This window comes from Urocampus carinirostris, chromosome 19 (assembly GCF_059441175.1).
Source record: "Urocampus carinirostris isolate Australia breed hairy pipefish chromosome 19, RoL_Ucar_1.0, whole genome shotgun sequence".
NCBI lineage: Eukaryota > Metazoa > Chordata > Actinopteri > Syngnathiformes > Syngnathidae > Urocampus > Urocampus carinirostris.
In genome coordinates this window covers 16265025-16289924 of record NC_142367.1, presented here as the reverse complement: position 1 = coordinate 16289924, position 24900 = coordinate 16265025, and the positions used below count along the sequence as shown (strand labels likewise).

Genomic DNA, 24900 nt, shown 5'->3' with positions numbered 1-24900 from the left:
CCCGACCGTGCAAACTGCAGTACATCCGTGTTTACATATGACGTCACTATACCGCAATACATCCAATGAAACCATCGCTTTTCCTTTCCCCTCAGCCAATCAACATCGAGGACGCGCTTACCCGGAAATGAAGATGGATTCGGGTGCTATTGGCGGGTTGCGCGTGCTAAAGTAAACAGAGAAAAAAGAAGCGGATGAAACAATTGTGCCTAAATTCTTTTTGCTAAAGTGAACGGCAAAGTTGGGACTTTGATGGCGCCTGTACGACAAAGAAATGCCAAAAGCCTGCTGCACTCTACAGAGATTGGGAAGAAAATTAAGAGGTAAGAAAGCAAACATCCGAGAAAAAAGGGGAAAAAAACTTCTTCCTGGACTAGGTCAAATCAGGCTGACAGAGGATTGACTTTGCCTTGTGTTTTTGGCTTATTAAAGGTTCACGTATTAACCAAACGTTTATTTTTGCTAAACACATGAATAATGAAATTAAATGTTTTTCTTAAATGCACAAATCACCCACTTAAGAAGACGTAAACTTCAAATTACATGCCCCCTAACATATGTTCAATCGTCCAAACACATCGGTATTATTTATTTTATTGAATGTCAATTGAGCAGCCATTTTGCAATTTGCTGTCGCCTTTTGATTACGTCAAGTTTCGTCAATGCGCCCAAGGACAGACGGTGTCGAACCATAGATCATCTGTTTGCTGACACTTATTATATTTAGGGCCTGATGCTTATTTGGACTTTTTAGTGTGGTTATCTGTTTAAATCAAGGCTTAAAACACACTTCTATTCCTATGGGTGACCTATATTTCATGTTGACAACATCTGTGTATTATTTATTATTTCAACATCCTGGTCATCGTGGAAGGGTGATTACCTTATGTGCGGTCCCTTCTCAAGGTTTCTTCATTTTCCTCATGTTGATGTTTTGAGTTTTCCCTTGCCCTCATGTAGGTTTTAGATCAGGGGAGGGTGTAATAAGTCAGTAGTTTGCAATAATCTGTGGTCTGTGCAGCCCTTTGAAACTCCTTGTGATAAAGGGCGATACTGTACAAATAAACATGACTTGACTTAACAGTTTATTGTAATTGATTACAATTTGCACTCTAAGAGGAACATGCCACAAAAGACTTAAACAATGAAAACAAGATTAAAAATAATGTTATGGTAGGTATGCAGTTTCAAGGTAATGCTTGTAAACTAGCCTGAAATAGAACAGAGCAGAATTGAATTGTCTTTATTGTCATTGATATCAATGTTGTGAAACATTGCATGCAAAGAGATTAGACATGGCACTCCAGGGTAAAACATGTAATAGTGACTTTGCAAATAAAACAATATAAAAGACTATCTGGATGAATAGGCAAAAAATAATAATAATTAAACAGTGCTTTGAATTGGCCTAAGTTATAATAATTCAATGAAAATGAATAGTGCATTGTAACAATATTGTAATAGAAATAAGTGCAATAACATCTCGCTGCAGTAATTGAAAAAACTAAGTGTTCATAAAGCAGTGCAATGATATTAGGAGCAAAATTCAAATAAATAAACAAAATACTACTCTGCATTTGTCTTTACATAGGCAAGATATTTTTTTGTGAAGAATTTGTGATGGGCCTTAGGAAGAAATTGTCCTAGCCGGTAAGTCTTTGTTTTTAGGGATCTATAGACCTATCTGCCAGATATTTAAGCGAATGTGCTATGTCTGCAGAGACATGCCCACTCCTACCGCACACCTAATCAAATTGCTCTAGATGCTTGGCTCGTGTATTTGGGTGTTTATGGTTTGTTTTAGGGGTTTTCATCATCAAGTTCCTTATCAGTGAACATAAATTGTTTAATAAGCTTCCATATAAAGGATTCCTTGTAGGCGTACAGCCAAAATGGGATCTGTTGGTGTAAACCTTTGCTGAAACGTTGCCCTATAAACAGGGGGTTTCAAAAAATATATCCTTTGAATATTGATAATTCATTGTGTTTGGTAGAAGGTTGTGCGCCCAGTGAACATTTGTGAACGTGTTTACATAATCCACATGCTTTTGAATTTTGCTGTTAGATTTGGAAGAATAAATCTTATGACTTTTTATATGAATATTTTTTAACTTGATTTATTAACGTACAGTACTTTCTGTGATATTTAAATCTCAAAGGATATTTATCCATCTATCTATCTATCTACCTTGGTCATATCCCTCAAGAGGGGTGACTGACAGCAAGACAAACACATACAATAACAAGGGAAATAAAAAAGGGAAAAAATAGCAAAAACACACACAAAATGTTTTGGACCCTGGCCAACCCAAATGCCCAAACACCCAAACAAGTTAAGCACCTCGGCACCCAAGTCAATCATGCTTTCGTCCCTCCAGATGAAACGGGACACCAGAAAGCGGCCATGTCACTCGGATCAGGGTGACACAACACACTCTTTTGTTCGACAGCAGGGCCCGACAGCTTTCACTGGTTTACCCCTGCCGCATCATACAGGTGCCCTGGATATCTAACTCTTTTAAACACCTTGTACTTTGGACTGAACAAGAATCTTATTGTGTTGCTTTGGTTTAACTTATACTAAAATATGAAAATCACAGAGAAGAGTACTGTGGCTTTTATTTGATATCCGAACCAGATGTACTCATTAAAAGAGCCACAAATATGTTGCCGACCCCTGCTGTAAGGTTCTCCTGCACGCTCGACCTTGATTCTTTTATCTCGCAGAACTAAAAGAATACAAATCAAACATAACACGGGAGTAAATATTTCCTTACCAGCTTTTTCTATCCTCTCCATAAGGGGCAACGCTCTGCGTCAGGGTGCCGGTTGCTGGAGTTCCAGAGGTTGCTGGTTGCTGTTGCTCACCCTGAGCGCCTGCGGGGCAGCAACTTGGCTGTATGTGAATTCTTTGGACGGCGACATCACGGAAACGTTGGTCGGTCGGCGTGAACACGTGTCCCCCGAGGCAAGGGTCTTCATCGTCCCGTGCTCGGAAGACTACGAGAACTACAAACGTTACCCAGGTGAGCGAGGATTTTGTTTTTATAGGAATCTCGGCGTGAATAGATGCTTTAAAGCTGGGGTCATTAAGGGCTGCATGATTTTGGGATAATTGCGATTTTTTTTTTTTTAAACCAGTTTTGCAATTTCTTTAGGATTTTCGATTTTAAAAGAAAAGGACATTCTATTTGTTAGTTTTGTTTTTGTGTGTACTTAACCCTTGGATGCATGACCTACCAGTACATACACTCTTCCATGAGTGGGGTTGAAAATTAAGTCAAGTCAAGTCTTGTTTATTTGTATAGCCCTTAATCACAAAGAGTCTCAAAGGGCTGCACAGACCACAGATTATTGCAAACCGCAGACTATTATGACACCATCCCCTGATCTAAAACCTACATGAGGGCAAGGAAAAACTCAAAAACCTCAACATGAGGAAAATGAAGAAACTTTGAGAAGGGAACATAAGGAAATCCCCCTTAGTTGGGGGAAAATATAAATATACAAACGGCATCTTGACTTGTTTTATATGGAATGCCTGGAATATGACAATATTAAATGGTAAATGGTCTGCATTTATATAGTCAATGAAGACCTCCTAAAGCGCTTTAAAATTTGCTTCACAATGTGCTTCACACTTACCCATTCACAAACACTCACACACCGATAGCGGCAACAGCAACCTGGTTATTAGGGATTCTGTGTCTGGTGATTTCAAATTGTATTCATTTTTAAAAAATGCGTTTATTGTTATGAATGAATGAAAAAGTTATTTTAAACATTATAAAATAAAAAACGGACAAAAACATTGACTCAACAACGAAAATAATGTTAACATAACATGTTCAAAAAGGGGTGGTAAGAAGCAGACGCTTATTTTCCCTATCACTTCATCTTCCCTATCAATTACATTTGACAGATAGCTCCTCTTTTGTGTCTAAATATAACAAAATCTCACGGATATATGTACATATTACATAGGTCAGATATCAATAATTACGATAATAACAAAAGTCACATATTTTCTACACTAATCAGCGAAGTACCCATCTATTAACGTTATAATGTTACTTGTCACTAAATATCATTGTGACACCAATGATAATATCAATAGCATTAATAACAGTTATGATATGATAATAGTAACAATTACAACAAAGTTAACTATAGTTGTAAACACAGTATTTCCAATCTCTCGTATCATTCATACCCCACCCTCCTCATCTCTGTATTCCGACAGGAAAGTTACTTTGTATCTAAACCTGAACAAGTGAATAGTTGGACATTGTTTGATCTCGTCTTGTAAGTTTGACTCCGCACACAGACACACACATACTTTTCCTGGTGGTTCTCACCTTTGGGATTAGGAATTTACTACAGCCCCTTAAGTTATAATTTCCCTCTTTCCGAATGAATAATTTTATGGATGTTTTCTGGCACTATGTTTTTGTTGACCTTAAATAGCAGTTGTGCAGTGAAAAATTTTACTAAATCATCCAATTTTAATAATTTAGACTGCAGGAATAAAATCTTAGTATGATCTCGATATCCTGCCCTGTTTATGGTTCTAATGCACGTTTTTGGGAGGATTAAAAGGGGCTTTAGTGAACTTTTGCAATTATTGCCCCAGACTTCTGCACAATATGTTAAGTATGGCATAACTAGAGAACAATATCATAAACACAATGCATTATAGTTCAAAAGGAATTTGGATTTATTAATTATTAAAATGCTTTATGCACCTTAGTTTGTATGTGTCTGATGTGTGTTATCTTCTAAGAGTTAGATAGAAATGGAAAATTACTGTATCACGAGTTGCAATATGAAAAATAATGATTTGACAAAAGTTCAAACACAAAAAAAGCTTATTTTATTATTATTTTATAAATATATTTTAGGATGTACCTACAATTACTCAAAGCTCCACAGGTAAACTTCATTTCAAGTATTTCTCTTTTTACGAAAATATGTTTAGAGAAGGTGGATTCATGTTTTCCCACAGTGATTTTTGTCAATCCCCAAAATGTTATTTTTAAGTTTTGGACAAAACTTCAGAGTGTTACCTTTTAAAACAGACCGAAAACATCTATATTATCCACATGGTTCAAGATAAGCGTTGAATTTACTCTGGTTACGTCTTGGATTGAAATTTTAGGCGCATTGTGCAGGACCGTTAAGGGGTTAATAAACCACGTTGGAAACAAGTTCCCTCAACGTACGCTAGAGGTCAGCAGTCAGTCAGATGACAACTCTTGACCTTCTACAATACAGTGGCGCGGTGATGAATGCCAAAAAATGTGATTGACGAGTGTTTAATTAACTCCCCCCCCCCCAAAAAAAAAACGCCTCACCACCTGCCAGTGTAGTGTTGCAACTGTTTCTCCTTGACACCCCACTGTCATGTCCCCCTCCCTCACACTTCAATCCCACCACATTCTCATCTTCAGTCCTGGCGTCATTGCGACTTTTTCTGCAATATTTGTGCCGCGCGCCTCACATCTGCACGCCACCTGCACAAATAATAAGAAGTCAAAGCAGAAAATCGATGAAGCACATGATATGGAGCTGAGGGAATCGAGCAAATAATCATGGATCCAGTTTGGCGCATAAGCCCCCCGCCCCCACTCTCCTCTTCCCACTTGTTTGGTTGACCTTATTAAAACGTATCCATTTTCTTGAATCAATGTTTCGTAGCTATTGTTGGGAATTAAATATTAAAATGTATCGTTTACCAAATTGTTCGAATTAGTTATCTGACTTCATTAACACAACACAACCTACATTCACCCAACAATGCACGCTCATTTCGTGATGGAAAAGATGAACAAGAAAAGCCGACATTTTCACACGGGGGCTGATTTAATTTCATTAACAATTTAACTAAGTGTACTCCATCAATTAGTCGAATTAGTCTTTGGCAAGCCTTCTCTGAAGTCCTCCAGCCTTCTCTTCTCAGCCCATGTCTTTCCGCAAGATGGTGTGCCGGCTCCTCCCATGGGCGTGCCAATGAAGCCCAACGTGTGCTCCACCACCTCGCCGCGATGTCTGGAAAACTCAAAACAGCACCGAGCGTTTCTCAAAACAATGCCTGCCGTCCTCCGTCATCAGGGCCTTTCTGCGTCGTCGGATGTGCTGATTATCTTATCGGCCTTACGTCCCGTTCTCGCCATTCCTGTAAACAATATTTCCTACCAGGGTGCCCTGAACTTTCACTGCTCATTGAAAAAAGGCACAGTCAGTAAATAACTACAGCATTGAACTCAATTAATGTAACTTATATTCAATCGTATAAAATCCTTTATAGTCAAATGTATAAAATCCTTCACTATCGAGAAATGAGTACATTTAGCTTCTCTTGTTAGTTTGACTCATGTGCTCAAGTAGCTAATTTGATGTCTTCTGGAAGACGATGCCGAGAGAAGCACAAGAGAAAAAAAAGCTTCATCGTGTCATACAATGATTTGCAGTTTAAAAAAATGTCCACTGGATGTTGCCAAAGCCAGGCACCACTTGCAAAGCACCCACTGTAGTTGTATTTGCTGACTACCATTAAGCAACCAGAGAACATTGAAGAAAGCCACCCCGGTGTTGTTTTACTTAAAATTAAGTCCCAGACCCGATTTGTAAGGCAACACGATAAATTTTAAATACATTTAAAAACTGGGTGTCTTCATAGGAGTTTAAAGAAGCTTCATTTCATTTCATTTCATTATTGATAAGAAATCTAACGAAAATTCCCATAGTCGGCTAGACATTTTCATAAAAAAATAAATAGCTCTACAATTTAGTTCAATGAAATCAATCATTGAAATTATGGTTTTTAATGCTACTTTCCACTCATTTCAATCTACCGTATTTTCCGCACTATAAGGCGCACCTAAAAGCCTTTTTTTTTTTTTTCAAAAGCTGACCATGCGCCTTATAATACAGTGCGCCTTATATATGGATCAATATTAAGTCGCAAAGTCTTGCAACTAAGGCAAGCAGCCGCCGACTAGATTTTCCCCCGAAGGCGAAGTCGTCCGTGGTGTATGCTGGGATTTATATACCGGCGTTTCATTTTCTAACCAATGTGTCAATCATCATTTGAATCAGTCACTATTGGCTAAAGTTATTCGTAGGTAAAGGGGGCGGATCCTTTTTATCATTTACAGGCTCGCATAGGCTAAAGGGGCAAAACAAAGCCTGCAATTGGTCGAAAAAGATGAATGTGAATAACACAATTGGGTTGCACTACGGCATAGAGAAAACATGTTCTACCATTCTGTATTTGTAAATATTTTACTCTCCTGGATTTACTACACTCACGATTGTAAGAAGACCATGTTTACATATCATTAATGAACGTAAAAGCTGCAAGAGAATTTAGGTGAGCTATGCGGATTTATATTTTCCCGGTATCTTGTTTTAGAACGATCTCGATGTTTCTGTGATGAGTCTATTTTTAAACTAAATTCAATTCAAAGTGTTTATTGTCATATGCACAGTAAAGAACCCCGTTTCCCTGCACAATAAAATTCTTACTTTGCTGTCCACACAGTTGCCAGCAAAAAATAAAATGGAAACTAAGAAATGTTTGTTTGGTGACATCGTACGGACACCGCATCCGCACGTGTCTACGACACATATTTGCTTCTTTGCAAGCTTTGGGAATGTTTAGGGGGTAATAAGTTGGACTGAACTATCTGACTGATTTGTCGACATTCCCATTGTAACGCCTTATAATCCGGTGCGCCTTATGTATGGAAAATATAGGACCAAAAACTATTTTTTGGGGGTGCGGCCTATAACCCTGTGCGCCTTATAGTGCGGAAAATACGGTAATTGGATTTATTGCCAAGGCAGCACGGGGCCGCGGTGGTTAGCGCGTGTGTGGCACAGTTCTGAGGTCATGAGATCGAACCTTCCTGTGCGGAGTCTGCATGTTCTCCCCATGCATGTCAGGTTAATTGGTCGGTCCAAATTGTCCCTAGGTGTAAATGAGCGAGTGACTTGTCTGTCTCTATGTGCCCTGCACTGGCTGGCAACCAGTTCAGGGTGTGCCCTGCCCACTGCTCGAAGATAGCTGGGATGGGCTCCGGCACCCCTGCAACCCTACTGAGGATAAGCGGTGCAGATAATGGATGGGTGGATGGATTTATTGCCAAGCCTTAACCTCATACCAGTGCTACACAAGTAACATCACAATTATTCTGAATTTTTCTAAGCCTGAGCTGTGATTGGTCCGTTTCGCAACTGAGTGATGTCATCAACAGTCGACGGCAAGTGGCAAGATGGCCGCCCTCTGAGCCGCTTGATTTATATTCAACAGGCAAAATATTGCTAAGAATGCTTTAGTAGAGAGTCCTGGCATGTATTAAAGGGAAAGTGTGTTGTATATGACCTCAAGATGTCACTGTCTGATGTAGTGCAACTGAAAACAAGTGCTACAAAGCACAAGGAAAAAACAAACTATAAAGACCAAAAGGCACCAATTTTTTGGCAAGCCTTTCCTCCCTTTTGTTACCCTTTTTTCCTTTTTTTCTCATTTTCCCCATTTTCTTTTCACCTTTTTACATTTTTCTGTTGTTTTGTTCATTGTTTCTTATTCTCTTCCCCTCATTTTTCTTTGTTCTTTTTTCTCTTTGTTCCTCTCATTTTTTTCAGTTTTTGTCTTCTTTTTCTTTGCCCTTATTCTCTTTTTTTCCTACTTTCCCCTTTTTATGACTTTTTCCCTTTCTTATCTTTCTTTTTTCCTTTTTGTTTTCCTTTTCTTCTCTTTTGTTTGTTTTCTTTTTCTCCTTTCCCACCTCTTTTCTTTTTTCCTCTTTTCCCTTTTTTTCTCATTCTTTCCACCTCTTTAATCCCCCCTTTTCTCTTTATGACTTGTTTCCGCTTTTTTCGTTTCACCTTTTCCTTTTTCCCCCATTTGTCCGATTTTCCGTGGAAGCAAGATGGCCGACAAACATGTCAGCTTCCTTTGGCTGAGCCTCATGTGATGTAAAACAAATGCTCATTTTTCGACCTTCGAGTAATTTCAAAAACGCTTGATTGTACAATAGTTCATATATTTCTTCTTCTTATTTAAATCTATTTATTTCAAATAATAAATGAAGGTTTTCTTTTCACCACTAGGGGGCTCTAAATAGTACAGACTACCCCTGTAATGTTTAAATATATATTACTACCACGTTTTTCGTGTATTTTTCAGGGTGCAGCCCCCAGAAATGCGGTCGCGCCGTGGCAGACGACGTAGTAACGAAAGAGGAAGCGCAAGTCCTCAGGAGGTAATGGCCGACCGACACGGAACAATCTGTCTCATTCTGACCCCACAATTGTTTTTATTATTCCGCCATTTGCTTTTACTGTTTCGATGGGACCCATAAATCACTTAAATAACTTTTTTTTGGGGTGCAGGTTAGCTGAGAGGGGACTTCAACTGGCTGGGTCGGAGGGAGGGGTGAGTATATCGCTCCATAAAAGCACAGCAACTTTAATTACGGCGCGTAGTCAGCAGTCCTCGCTACTCACTTTTTATGTTTCGCGCATAAATGAAGTTCTCGGGACATGCTCGGAAATTGAATTCCTTCTGGATAATCGAGAATTATTGGTTATGAAATTAATCGGTCACTGTTTTATTCGTGAATTGCCAACTATACTTATAATTGATTAATTGTTTGGGTACTTTTGCACTAAAATGTACTAAAATATTTTTCATTTTTTATTTTATAATTGAAAATCACTAATGTCGGACCCTTATTGGTCATTTTTAGTAATGGCAACTATTGTAATATATTTTTTAGAAATGTTAACTTTCCCCTTCTAGCCACTTGTGCTAGCCTCTCGGCTGCAAGCTACAGGGTTCGTAGGGGTGCTTGAAATCCTTAAACACTTTAGCGTTGTGTTGTCAAGGATGGAAAGTGCTTGGATTTTGGGTGAAGTGCTTGTAAATACTTTAATTGGTTGGCATGTTTCCCAACAAGTCTGATTAAAAATGATGCTGACACTGCTCTCTATTGGCTTAGTTTTCCATGCCATTTCTTCTTCCTTAGTGATCAACTGCAGCTGGCAGTAGTTTGTATAACATTGTGGCACTTTTGGCTTTGAAAATCCTTAAAAAGTGCCTGAGTTTTGCCATGAAAAAGGTGCACGAGGCTATGGCTAGCCGCTAGCAACTACTATTCTTGATAGCACCTGTGTGAAAACAAAACGTGCTTTGTCTTTAACTTTTCCCTTTTAAGTTATCGACCAGCTCTGATTATGTATACAGTATATCCATCCATCCATTATCTGCACCGCTTATCCTCAGTAGGGTCGCGGGGGAGCTGGAGCCCATCCCAGCTATCTTCGGACAGTGGGCAGGGGACACCCTGAACTGGTTGCCAGACGGTCGCAGGGCACACAGGGACAGACAACTCACTTGCTCATTCACACCTAGGGACAATTTGGACTGGGCAATGAACCTGATATGCATGTATTTGGAATGTGGGAGGAAACCGGAGTGCCCGGAAGAAACCCATGCAAGCACAGGGAGAACATGAAAACTCCACACGGGGAGGTTGTGGTAGCTGGACTTGAACCCTGAACCTCTGCACTTTGGGGCCGTGCTCTGTATATATATATATATATATATATATATATATATTCACACATTGAAGAAAATACGTTTTTGAATAATAATAATAATACATTGTATTTTGAAGCGCCAGGACACAGAAGGTCGCTGTACATATGAGTATGGCACAACAATAAACAAAGAGTAAAAACAAGAGTAAAACAAGCAAGCAACAAACAAGCACATTACAGTATAGTTAAAAGGGGCGGTGTGTGAGACATAAGGTCAGGCGACAATGAGTTCCAGAACTGGGGGGCAGAGCGGCTGAAAGCTCTGCTCCCCGTGAGGCCGAAGCGGGCAGGGGGTATGGTGAGATGTAGGGAGGATGATGATCTGAGGGTGCAGGATGGCGTGGCAGTGTGAAGGAGGTCGGAGAGGTAGGGGGGGCAAGGTTATGAATGGCCATGTAGGTGTAGAGCAGGATTTTATAGTTGGTTCTATGGTTGATTTGGAGCCAGTGGAGTTGTTGAAGGACAGGGATGATGTGATGGCAAGAGGGGGTTTTGGTGCAGCAGAGTTATGGGCACGCTGAAGTTTATGGAGGGACTTTTGAGGTAAGCCATAGAGGAGGGAATTGCAGTAATCAAGTCTTAAGAAACTTCTAAAGATTGCAGCAAAAGGAGGTTGTACTTACTCAAAGGGGGACAATATTTTTGCAACACCCGCTTTTCAATTGTTTTATCTGTTAACACGCGACAAAATATTGGATGAATTCGGTTTCTTTTCACAATTGTGTCTCATATGTCGTTGATTCTTAGAACATAGTTTGAGTTTTCAATCTATGAGTTCGAAGCCTGAAATACGGCAATACACTATGTCAAAACGTTCTTGGGAGGGGGGGATTGTGGGGGGGCAATACTTACGCAAGGCACTGTCCCTCATGATCCACTTTAATCTTGACAATTCAACTGCGATTGATGACACCTCCACTGTAGAAGATCGAACGCGCTTCACGAAGCTTCATATGTCCCGGCATGATGTCGTGTCTCCTTCCAAGAACGAACCCTCCCCATTTTGAGAGTATCTGATTGCTCAAAGCCAGATTGATGGTTTTTCCTCCGGGTTCCAGACAGGTCTTAATCTTCGCCACTGATGGACCAATTTATTGAGTTGCAACACAGGGGTGGGTAGGGGTTTGCTTCCGAATTGAAGTTGACGCGAAGTAGTGAAAGGAAAGAGACACTTTGCAAATGTGACTGTCCTGTGCGCCTGCAAAACCCCAAAATGTTGTTTGCTTTGACCTTAAAAGGCCTCCATCTTGGACCTGCACTCTGGAGCCTTGTCAATGGGGTCCCAATTTGTCAACATTTACAGGTGGGTTTAAAAAAAATAAATAAAATGGATAAAAACTAAATCAGTTACTGGATTTTTTTTGCCTTTGTGTGGCTGGTCAACCGATTACAGGTATTTTGGGGAGCAGATCCAGGATGTGTTCACAGAGGAAGATTTCCAACTTTACAGGTACACAAATAGTTGTCACCTTAGGGTGGGGTGTGGATTTTGGTGTTTCCTTAAAAGGTTCAATGGAAAGTATGTACAAACGCTGCCCTACTTGCGAACAAGATTCCGGACGATCGTTCGTAAGTTGAATTTGTTCGTAAGTTGATCCAGTGCCAAATTTCGAATGTTTAAGGTTTATATAAGTAACCTGGATTGTTTTGTACTGAAAGATAAACATTTCATAAAATACTAGCTCTATAAAGATAAATAAAGTTGAGTTTAACTTACTTTTGGAAGATGAGTTTCAAGCGTTTCCCCCTCTGTGGTAGAAAGTGGCCGAAAATGAGCGTTCTAACCATTTTCTCAACCGCATCAGGCTTTCTTATTCCACTTTCGTCTCAAAAGAAACGGCTCGCCTCTTCTTTACACTTTACACCACAGGTGTCAAACAGGCGGCCCGCGGGCCGGATCAGGCCCGCTGAGGCATTGAATCCGGCCCGCGAGACAACGCTCAGAGAAGCGCAAGAGAAAAACGAGCCGCAGGTTAAAATATATCCACTTGATGTTGCCAAAGCCCAGTGCCTCTCACAAACGCTGTACTTGGATTTCTCTCTCACTCTCTCTCTTCCTTCCCTTTTCTTTCACTCTCTCTCTCTGTCTCTCTTGTTCTTTCTTTGTTCCTCTTTCTCTCTGTGTCTTTTTACTTTCTTTTGCTCTCTTCCTTTTTCATTTTTGTCTCTTTTCTCTCTCTCTCTCACTTGCTTTCTCCTTCTCTCTTTCTTTTTCTCCTTCTTTGTATTTCTCTTTGGATTTCGTACTTTCTCTTTTTTCCCCTTCTCTATTTCTCATTTCACCTTTTTTGTTTCTCTCTCTCTTTCTCTTACCCCCTCTACTTCCCCCTCCCTCTTTTTCTCTTATTTCCTTCTCTCTAATCTACTTCTCCGGCCCCCAAGAGAATGTTTGTTCGAACGTGTGGCCCCCGAGTTAAAATGAGTTTGACACCCCTGCTTTACACCAACTATATCGAATGGATGCACGATATATTAAACAATAAATATGTCAAAGTTCTGCAGCGCGCTGGAGATACAATATAGAATGTTTACACACGAAATAGGAAGAGGAAGCAGATTTCTTCTTCGGGTGGATGCTGGTTGACCTTTCACAGCGCCACATGCTGGTAGTGGCGAAAAGAAGCACGACAGTACTCCTTTACTCGGAAAAAGGTGCACACAATACAAAATCAATCTTACGGCAATGTCCGGATATTTTTCGACATCCCCCAAAAATGCTCGTATCTACTGTTTTTCGCAACTGGAATGTTTGTAAGTAGGGGAGCGTCTGCATTAACGATGCCCGATTGAGTTCAAAGAGCCTTTATGTGTTTTTTTTTCCACTGCGCCTATCCACTTTAGTCTTACTTTTATCATCGATGTTCCGGCCACAAAGCGCAGTACACCGAAGGGGACAGGGGAGATGACGAGGACAGACTGATATCTCGTGCGAGGTCGAGGTTTTCATTAATTTTAGAATGAAAATGGTGAAAGTAAGAAAAGGACGGTCCAAATGCCAACCCCAAAGCCCCAAAAAGATGAAAAGGGAAGAGTTTATTCGAGTGCATCTAAGAATTTCACATACTTGCACGGGAAACAAAAGGCGCTGTTATGATGCAGTGATAGTTTCAGCCTGAAGATGGTGCCAGCAAATAGGATATAAGTTACATATGCCACCTTTAAGCTACCAGACCTTTTATTATTACAATTGTCATTCTTATTATTTCACAGCAGTAAAACTGTCTTGTTTTTTAATTTCCAAACAAAGCTAAATACATTTCTTTGATGATAAATTACAATTTTACGAAAATGATCAATGATTATAAAGACAGGTAATTAACATTCCAATTAAATAAAAATGGAGATGACAGGTTGAAGATAAGGTTTTGTTTTCTTTGGATTTTTTGATGACATTAAAGAAAACATTTGATAATTTTATGGCTTTTAGATTTTTCTTTCTTTAATCTTTCTTTCTTTCTCTGTCTCTTTATTTTGTCAATTTATTTTGTCTCTGTCTTTCTTTCTCTCTATTTCTATCTTTTTTTTCTATCTTTCTTTCCCTGTCTCTTTATTTTTCTTGGTTCTTCTTTTTTGTCTCTGTCTTTCTTTCCCTGTATTTCTATCTTTGTCACTGTCTCTATTTTTCTATCTATATTTCCCTGTCTCTTTATTTTTTTGCTTTTTCTGTTTTGTCTGTCTTTCTTTCCCTCTATTTCTGTCTTTGTCGCTGTCTCTTTTTTCTATCTTTCTTTCCCCGTCACTTTATTTTTCATGCTTTTTCTGTTATGTCTCTGTCTTTCCCCGTCTCTTTATTTTTTCTTGCTTTTTCTTTTTTGTATTTTTCTTTCTTTCTTTCTTTCCCTCTATTTCTGTCTTTGTTGCCGTCTCTTTTTCTATCTTTCTTTCCCTGTCTCTTTATTTTTCTTGCTTTTTCTCTTTGTCTCTGTCTTTCTTTCCCTCAATTTCTATCTTTGTCGCTGTCTCTTTTTTCGATCTTTCTTTCCCCGTCACTTTATTTTCCATGCTTTTTCTGTTATGTCTCTGTCTTTCCCCGTCTCTTTATTTTTCTTGCTTTTTCTTTGTTGTATTTGTCTTTCTTTCCCTCTATTTCTGTCTTTGTTGCCGTCTCTTTTTCTATCTTTCTTTCCCTGTCTCTTTATTTTTCTTGCTTTTTCTCTTTGTCTCTGTCTTTCTTTCCCTCAATTTCTATCTTTGTCGCTGTCTCTTTCTTCGATCTTTCTTTCCCTGTCTCTTTATTTTTCTTGCTTTTTCTTTTTTGTCTCTGTCTTTCTTTCTCTGCATTTCTCTCTTTGTCGCTGTCTCTTTTTTCTTTCTTTCTTTCCCTATCTCGTTATTTTTCTTGATTTTTCTTTTTTGTCTCTTCCTTACCTCTATTTCAATCTTTGTCGCAGTCTCTTTTTTTCTCTTGCTATCTTTTTGGCTGTCTCTTTTTTTTTCCTGTTTCTTTCTATTTTTTCTGTCTTTTGTCTCTGTCTGTCTTTCTTATTTTATTTATTTTCTCCATCTCTTTTCTCTTCATCTTTTTCTTTCTTTCTTTGTTTCCTTCTCTTTCTTTCTTTTTGTGTCTCTTTCTCTCTCTTTTGCTCTCTGTGTCTCCCCCCTCTTGCCCTTTTTTTCTCTCTCTCTCTATCTCTTGCACTATCTTTCTTTCATTTTCATTTCTTTGTCTAGGCTAGTTGAATATACACGAACCTGTTTTGAGTACGTATTAATTATTTTTGAGCTGACATCTTTGTACAACTAGTAATATTGGAAGCCATGTTGCTATTTTTCTAGAAATTCAATACGGAATTCATTGCAAAAAAAGGACAGCGAGCAGAAAATGGGTTTTTGTCTAGCCCTGTTCTAGGCAGTGCAACCAAGAAAATTTGCCTCCGTTCTTTCTGAATCTGTCTTTCTTTTTCCTCAATCTGGTTTTCGCTTCGTCCTCAGGGACGTTCGCCAGCGAATCCAAAAAGTGATCGCCGAGACGTTCTCCTTGGACCAAACGCTGATGTACCTCACTAAGCCCACCTTCTTCTCCAGGATCAACTCCACCATCGCCAAGACCCAACATGATGAGTACTGGCACCCGCACATCGATAAGGTACCGGAAGCTCCATTTTTGAGTTTTTGTCTCGTTTACTGTGACGACGAAAATTTGGCCAAAGAGGATCATTTGACTTATGTAACCGTTTCTGGCGATGAATGAGTTAAGGGTGGCTTTTAGGGTAAACAGAACTAAGTTACCCCCCAAAGCTCCACTGTCAAATTCCTCCCCTGTAGTTAAAGACGCTGCATGGAATTTTTTACTCTCTACTGCCATCTTCTGGCTTAATGTCATGATCGCAGCCTCAGTCAGCTCATACATGATGCGCTTGCAAGTACGTGCATTTCTTAGACGCGCTCTATAAAACTCTCCATTTTTAAATCTTTTTTTGCGGTTTGGGTTGGCGTGTGAGCTGAACTAGAAGCAGGCTTTTTCTTACCTTCACCATTTTCGTGCATCACTGATGAATAGAAATTAAAGGAAAACCTGCTGGGACGAGCATGACGTCACTCTCCAGCACTACCTCCTCCAACCATTTCTCGATCCTCCCCGAACAGCTTTAATAAATGTAAGATAAAAACAAATAGGGATTCTTGAACTCAGTTAAGCATTGTTAAAGCCCTAGAATGTAATATTTGACCACTAGATGGCACTGTATTTTCGTATGCGAGCGACAACCAGCTAAATTTCGTCCAATTTCGTTGTCACAATATGTTCAACCCATTTTGTAACAATGATAATAAAGGTATATTCTATTCTATTCTATTCTAAATGAGCACAGTGTAGCAGCAAGATGCCAGACAGACATGGTGGCGACCTTAGGTACGTGTTCCACGACGTAAAAGTCAGGTCATTTAGAAGTCTCAAAGGGCTGTACAGACTATGATTACACAAATACAATTCAGATGAATGACAAGATGGTTCAGCAAATAGACAAAAAAAAAATACAACTTAGACGTTCTCCAATTTAGGGTATCCCAAATCCATGGGTATGTGCTAAAAGTACACTTCAAAGTTTAGTATTTAACAGTCAAGACCAAAGGAATAATCCAATTCCTACCGCAACCTTGATGTGGATCTCTATGAAGATTCAGATCCTTGTTGGATTCCTAATCATATATTTGTTTCATGTTCTGATGCTTTTTAATGTTTTTTTAAAAAAAATATATCGTACTGTACAAAGAAGCTTGGAACGGATTAGCGCATTTACATTCAAAATGTGTCTCTACTTACAATGATTTCAGGTTACAAAGCTACTCCGAGAACTAATTGAATTCATAAGTAGAGGGAAGAAATATTTTCGTGAGAAAAAAAACACATTTTTCAACTAAATATCTGATTGAATATTATCTTATTCAATTTTCTGAACCACTTATCGGGCTGTACAGAATTTCAAGTGTTCTTTTTCTCTGCTGCTAAAAGAAATACAAATTTATCTACCTATTATTTTTTTTAATAAAAATTGTTATGATAGTTTAGGTATTTTTCCCTAGTATTGAAATGACTGTTTTTGTTTTTTACTGAATGAATGTTTTTGTACCAGTAGGAGGAAAAAATATGACACACTGCCCCTTTAAGACATACTTAACCGAGAAAATATGTCACTTTTTAGGGAAACCTCAAACAGCGCACCCCGGCTTTAAACACTGGAACTGGATATTTTCATATTTTATGTTCTTTGTCTGATTCTGATTTGTATGATTTATTTCCCAGATGTCCTTTTAGTATGCACACACTTTAAAATGCAAAACGGTTAATGTTAGCTTATTATTGTATATCTCCAAAAAACACACAAACTTAGACAGTACTAGGTCAACATTTGATCTGTTCATATTAAGTAAAATGTACATTCATTCATCCTATATAGACTAAATAGCTTAAGCCCGCCTAATAGGACTGCATTACGTATGATCAATGATAGGGAGTTTAGAAAAATTGTGCATTTTTTTTAACTTTTTGTCAAGAATTTGCTTAATTAATTGAACAGTTTCAACATTTAGCGGGCCAAAACAATGTACAGACGCTGTCCTACTTACGAACGAGATATTTTGTATGTTTAAGGTTAATAGAAGTATGTTTAAGGCTTGTATTGTTTTGTCCTAAAAATAAACATTTAATAAAATAATTTGCTCTATAAAGATAAATAAAGTTGAGTTTAACTTACTTTGGGGAAGATGAGCTTCAAGAGGTCCCCCTCCTCTGTGGTAAAAAGTGGCTGAAAAAAGCGATCCAACATTTTCTCAACCGCATCAAGCTTTCTTATTCCACTTTCATTTCAAATGAAACGACTCGCCTCTTCTTTACACTTTACACCAACCATATTAAATGAATGCATGATATATTAAACAATAAAAATGTCAAAGTTCTTAACGCGCTGGAGATACAGTATAGAATGATTACACACGAACTAGGAAGGGGAAGCGGATTTCTTCTTCAGAGTGGATGCTGGGTGACCTCTCACAGCGCCACACGCCGGTAGTGGCGGAAAGGAGCACTACAGTACTGTCCTGTACTCGCAAAAAGGTGCACAAAATACAAAATCTACCTGCACAGGTTATGAAATATATTTTTAATGTTTTTAACTTTTGAAGCATCAAGGATACATATTCTTATTTTTAGGAATTAAACAAAAATGATAGTGTAATACTTTTTCACTTTTTTAAAGTGGCGTTTTTGGTTATTATGGCCACTTGGTGAATATTTCTCCCCTCATTTACTCTTGCTTGATCTCCACTGCTGCAAGAATTGAACTGGAAATAATTCATCATTCCCGTGGGGTCATTTGTGGTAAGAGGTGTTGGGTCTGTGAGCAGGGGAAGGGGTTGTAATTGGCTACCTCCACCCTTATTAAAATGTAAATGGGGTTTGACATTTTTTTTATTTCAAATTTCCTTCCCATCGATCATGGAGCAATTAAGTTGTCGTGGGCCAAATTCAACTTTGGAAGAAATCAAGGAGCATTTGAGAAAGTCAGGTCGGACTTCAGATCAGCGCCAACTAGCATCTGCTCCACGTGATGCATGATTTCTGCTACCTTAGCAGGTTTGCTTTTAATCAACCATCCATCCATTATCTCAATAGGGTCGCGGGGATGCTGGAGCCCATCCCAGCTGTCAGGACACCCTGAGCTGGTTGCCAGTCAGTCGCAGGGTACACAGAGACAGACAATTCGCCCACTCATTCACACCTAGGGACAATTTGGACCGGCCAATTAACACACAAGCACAAGGGAGAACATGCAAACTCCACACGAGGAGGCTGCGGTAGCTGGACTTGAACCCTAAACCTCTGCACCTCTCGCGCGCTAACCACCAAGCCGTCGTGACGCCCCTGTACTTAATCAAATTAGCGTAAATTGATTAGTCATGTCTGGGGAAGCAAAAGCATAATCTTAAGATTTTTTAAAAATTAGATTTTAAGTTTTGTTTGACCAATCAGAACATTTGTAACTAATTTCATGTTGTTATTGGCCAGGTTTCAATTAAATAGTTATATTTTTTCCATCAAAATTAATTGTTCTTGATTAAAGAGGCAGGATGTAATATAGAGCGCCTCCTTGTGATACAAAAAACTTGTAAACAGTAAAAAAACAAAAAAACAAACATTGATTTGAATATCAGGCAAAAATACACGAACTGTCACACTAATGTTAATTTTTATTAGAAAAAATCATGGGTATTTCCTTGACATAGTGGAATCTCTACCTGGAAGTCACCGCCATGTTTGTCGGGCATCTTGCTGCTACGCTGTGCTCATAGGCACTGGTTTTTGTTTGCATGAGACAATACAGCGCCATTTAGTAGTCAAATATTACACAGTGGGGCTAACAACATATATATGCCTTAATGCAAAACCATTAGCATTAGCGGCTAGCAGGCAAAACTACAATGCTAACATTAGTAGTAAGCGTTTGATATACTAGCATTACCTGGGATATCAATTAGTGTTTACTTGTCATGATTACCAACTTGAATCACCTGTGCCCGCTCATTTGGCGCCAGTCGCTGCGAGCTATCTGATTGGCTCCCTGTCCCTATTTAAACCTAGTCCTGTCATTCTGCGGTTGTCAGTCCGTCTGCAAACCTCTGTTGATACAAGGCAAGCCTTTTTGACCCTGATTTCAGCCTGTCCCGTTTTTCCACCCGTTTTTCCACCTGTCCATTCCTAATCTCCCTGTTTGTCTCCGGCTACGACCTGTTTTGATCCCGACCCCGTCTGTTCTCCCATCCCGGCTTACGACCCGTTTTTTCCGTCCCTGACACCGCCATAGCCCGCTACGGAAGATCCACTTCCGTATTCAGATCACAATCCAATTGCGAGAGAGACTTGCTTCCCGCGTCCAGCGAGCAGCCCTTCCTCTTTTTTTCATTAAAACTTTTGGTAAACGTTACACAATTGGGTCCTGATTCTGTTCTGGTTGTGGCATTACTGCTAAGTTGATGCTATCTGCTAAAGAGAAACTTGCCACCAACTTGATGCGATTTGCTATGCAGCTAGGGGTTGTGTTAGCGAAAATATGTCCTAAATCCAGGCCAGGGACTGGCAGAACATAATAAATTAAGCAGAAGAGATGATCTCATTTAATTTAATTTAATACCGGACTTTATTTAGTTGACATCGTCACAATTTTCTGTAGGAACAAGAAAAGTGCCCATGTTTGGTCAAAAGGTTTGCGCGGTACATGATCTTGGCAGTCCCTTTTCAATAACAGAAACAGGGCTAATGCTTCCACCTATGCCAATAATTGTCTTAGTACGATAACATTCACAGGCGGTGGGTCTGGGAAGTACCAAAATGGATGCCGGCACCCGTCGAAAATCCATGTTCCTTCCCTTTTTAAGTCCAAATGGGTTGCGTTATCAAACTGCGTGTGACTTTCTTGCATCCTGCAAGGACATCAACCCACCAAGTGAGAACCAGTTAAGAAAATGTAGAAAAGAGGTGAAAAGGATACCGTAGTTCTGTCCATTAATTGTCTTTGTTTTGTAGAGAAGTAAGAGTTGAAAAGACATATTCTTCCAAGACTTTGCCTATTTCTTAAACAGTTGAAAAGAAAGTTCAATCCAAAATATTTTTATAATATAACACACGAAATGTAATATTTACATCAGTTCATGTCTGTATATGGGTATGTCTCCAGGATCGGCCCCTTGGCCAAATTTTTTATCCCACTGCGGCCCGCGACTCAAAAGTTGCCCACCAGTGCTCTAAGGACTACGTTGTAAATATTTTTGCCTATTATTCTGACAGTTTTTTTCTTTTTTTTCTCTTAAAAGTCCTTATACGTGTTTATTTTGGAGTGCCATTTCTAATCACGTTGCATACAATGTTTCACCACATTGATATCAATTAAGATACAGACAATTCTATTGTACAGAAGCTACTACTACTTACGACCATTCGACTTCCGAAAAACGGTAGATACAACATTTTTTTCCGGGATGTCGAAAAATATACGGACATTGCTGTAAGTTAGATTTTGTATTGTGTGCACGTTTTTCCGTGTACAGGACATCACCGTAGTGCTTCTTTCCGCCACTACCAGCGTGTGGCGCTGTTAGAGGTCACCCAGCATCTACCCCGAAGAAGAAATTCACTTCCTCTTCCTAGTTCGTGTGTAAACATACTGTATCTCCAGCGCGCCAAGAACATTTTTATTGTTTAATATCTCGTGCATTCATTCAATATGATTGGTGTAAAGTGTAAAGAAAACGGGAACTGTTTCTTTTGAAATGAAAGTGGAATAAGAAAGCTTGATGCGGTTGAGAAAATGGTGGGAACGCAATTTTTCGGCCACTTTTTACTACGGAGGTTGACCTCTTGAAGCGCATCTTCCAAAAGTAAGTTAAACTCAACTTTATTTATCTTTATAGAGCATATTATATTTCCAAAATGTTTATTTTATAGTACAAAACAATACTTAGAGAAGCTTTATACATACTTATACAAACCTTAAACATATAAAATATAGCACTGAAGTAACTTACGAACAAATTCAACTTAAGAACTAAGTAGGGCAGCGTTTGTATTGAAAAGGTGTCCAGGGCCGGGTGGGAACTAAAGATTGACCGATTCGGGTTTTTCTGGGCCAATACTGATTAATATTATACAGAGGAGGGCAATTACCGGTACCTATTTTTGGACCTGATATTGATTCACTGTAAAAGCTTAAAAATAAACGTAAGACATTTTTATTCATGCAAAAAGCAAGAAACAATACTTGTTATAAATTCTAATCAAACTTTAATAGCTCTCTGAAACCTTTCACTGTAAATTTTAACACGACTAACATATCTATTATTTCACTTAAACCAAAAACTAAGTGCAGGAAATGAAATTAGGCTAGTTCCCGGATTTTTTTAAAATAAATGATAAAAATGTCAATACAACAAATATGACTTTGATTAATTAAAACTAAAAGTTAATCAAAATTTCAACAGAACACGCAAATTTAAAAGTGTTGGCACTCCTCTTTTAGAGCCGGATTGGCGAACTAATCTTATGGTATCAGCGAATCACTCAGCCTTCCAATTTAGCTTGCCTTTTGGATAGATAGATTGATAAATAGATAGATACATAGATACTTTATTCATCCCCGTAGGGAAATTCACACTTCCAGCGGTATCCTTTTGTTGTTTATTAACAGATTAACAGGATGGCCTCGGGGTGCTGTGTTGTAGTTTAGCAACAGCGGAGTGGATGACGTCACACGCTAGTCCAAAAGTTCGACGTCCCTGCAGCAGATGGAAATCATAGTGCCCAGTGTTACACCACTTCGTGTTCACAAAGATAGCGAGTCCGACTCCTCTCCGCTTCCCGCAGGCTTTTTTGTCTCTGTCTGCCCTAATAGCGCTGAAGCTGGGTAGCTCCACGTTAGCGTCCAGGATGCTAGATGTGAGCCACGTTTCCGTCAAACGCAGCAAACTGCACTCCCTGTACGCTTTGATGTTTTTCGCCAGCACAGCCAGTTCGTCGGTCTTATTTGGTAGAGAGTTCACATTTACCGAAGGCTTATAACGCCGCTAGCCGCTTAGCCTTCATCTTAGCTCCAGCTCTGCATCCACGATAGGGCCCCCTCATCACGTTTTGCACGAGAATTCCTCAGGGCAAGGAGTTGATTCCTCGAATAAACGCATTTTTGTGCGTTAAAACCCATAACGATAGGGTAGAAAGTAATCCAAAGTGTAGTTGTCAAACTGGGGCGAAAAACATCGAAGATAGAAGATAGATAGATAGATAGATAGATAGATAGATAGATAGATACTTTATTCATCCCCGTAGGGAAATTCACACTTCCAGCAGTTTACCCCGTTGTTTATTAACAGATAAACATGATGCCCTAGGGGTGCTTGTAGCGAAGTGGATGACGTCACGCCAGTCCAAAAATTCGACATCCCTGCGGCAGATGGAAAACTTTTCTTTGTGAAAATCCAGGGATACACCACCTCGTGTTAGCAAGTCCGCCTCCTCTCCGATTCCCCCCGGCTTTCGTGTCTCTGTTTAGCGGCGTTGAAGCCGGATTGCTCCGGGTAGCTCCGGGTGGCTACACGTTAGCGTCCGGAATGCTAAACGTGAGCCACGTTTCCGCAAAACACAGCAACTGCGCTCCCCGTGCGCTTCGATGTTTTCCACCAGCACTCGATGATCTTATTTGGTCGTGAGTTCGCATTTACCATGATTACGGATGGTACCGAAGACTTATAACGCCGCTAGCCGCTTCGCTAGCTCCGGCTTTTCTTCCACGATAGGCCCCTTCATCACGCCGGCACGAGAATTTTTCAGGGCAAGGAGTTGAAATTCCTTGAATACACGCATTTCTTGTGCGTTAAAACCCATGTCCATAGGATAGAAGTAATCCATAGTGTAGTTGTCAAAACGGGAAGAAAAAACACCGAAGATAGGAGCAGACAATAAAACAATAGGGCAGCTGCTGGAAAAGGCAGCCGCTCGTGGCAGCGCCGCTTACGCGAAGCAGACAATTAAAACAATAAATCACAAAAAGAGCGAAATAACACTGAGCTGCTGGAAAGGCTGCTGGAAAAAATAAAAAAATCTCAAACACACACTTGATTGATGAACTGATGGTATAATAAGAGTTATATCAGTCTCCACCTGGACGTGCGTCCCTAAAACAAGTTCTTGTGAAATTTGCCTAAAATCCCGATCCCAGACGTACCCAAAGTAAAATGAATACTGTTCTTGAGCATTTTGAAGACGATGGACAGTTTTGCTATGTATTTAAAGGTGAAACTCTGAAGTTTTGTCCCAAACTGAAATAATCACTGCAATTGCTAATAGAAGGTCTTTATTCAAGTCTGAATTTCTCTATGCAATTTCCTGCAATTGAGTGTAGCATTGGCATCTTAGCTGGAAAACAGGTGAGACAATAGCAACCTTATCTGGTACCTCACACCTTTTTCTATGGGTAGGTCTAGGCGTTTCCAAAAGTGGCCATTTGTAGACAACCACTTTACTACACTAAAACGTTTGCAAATTTGTTTTACTTTGGACATTTTTTTAGCCATTGAGTTGTAAATGTTTAACGGTGCTAACCAATGTGTCACTCATCATTCGATTTGGTGACTACTGGCTAAAGGTATTTAGAACTTCAGGAGACGATCTTTCTTTTCAAACGAGCCCGTATAGGCTAACGGGAGCTGTGGACCAAGGAAATAAAGCCTACTTTTGGTCGAGAGTGGTGTCAATTGGAAGCTTAGAGGCAACCGGATGAACCGGAAGTCATCTGATGACCCTGTTTATATTTAAAGGGGAGTTTTAGAACGAAACGAACAACAACAAAAAAAGAACCTCGAATGAAGGAGACATGCTTTTAGGCGGATATTTTTTATCTGTCGGCATCATCGTGTTTTTTGGAGTGAATATTTTACATGGTTGGATTCACTAGACTCTTGCGGATGTAAGGAGGCTATAGTTGCGTACTTTCATTGAAATTGATGGCCGCAGGACGATGTCTTTGGTGAGTTATGCCAGCTTTATAGTTTTCAGGTATCTTGTTTCAGACTGATCGTGATGTTTTCGTGATGAGTAGGTTTTGAAATGGTCATCGTATCTTGAATCCCAAGTTTGAGAATGATATGTGGTATGACCTATGTTAGTGTCTGGTGACATGGTACAGACATGTATTTGTAGAGTTTTGTTTGGGGACTTGTGGGCATAAAACCGGGCTAGTGTTTGGGGATTTGTGCCCGCCACTAGTGGCTCAAAACCGGGCTAGTGTTTGGGGACTTGTAGGCATAAAACTG

At 39.5% G+C, this 24900-nt stretch overlaps 1 protein-coding gene across 1 annotated transcript in view; it reads left to right on the top strand.

Moving 5' to 3' along the window:
- Positions 1 to 140: 140 nt before the first annotated feature.
- Positions 141 to 24900, top strand: part of ogfod3 (2-oxoglutarate and iron dependent oxygenase domain containing 3) — a 51620-nt gene continuing 26860 nt past the window's right edge. Inside the window, exons 1-7 of the mRNA XM_088323995.1 lie at positions 141 to 323; positions 2803 to 3026; positions 9194 to 9269; positions 9400 to 9442; positions 11847 to 11911; positions 12002 to 12058; positions 15541 to 15694. Coding sequence (XP_088180121.1) covers positions 253 to 323; positions 2803 to 3026; positions 9194 to 9269; positions 9400 to 9442; positions 11847 to 11911; positions 12002 to 12058; positions 15541 to 15694 — 690 coding nt within the window. The 5' untranslated portion in view covers positions 141 to 252. The remainder of the gene's footprint in view (positions 324 to 2802; positions 3027 to 9193; positions 9270 to 9399; positions 9443 to 11846; positions 11912 to 12001; positions 12059 to 15540; positions 15695 to 24900) is intronic.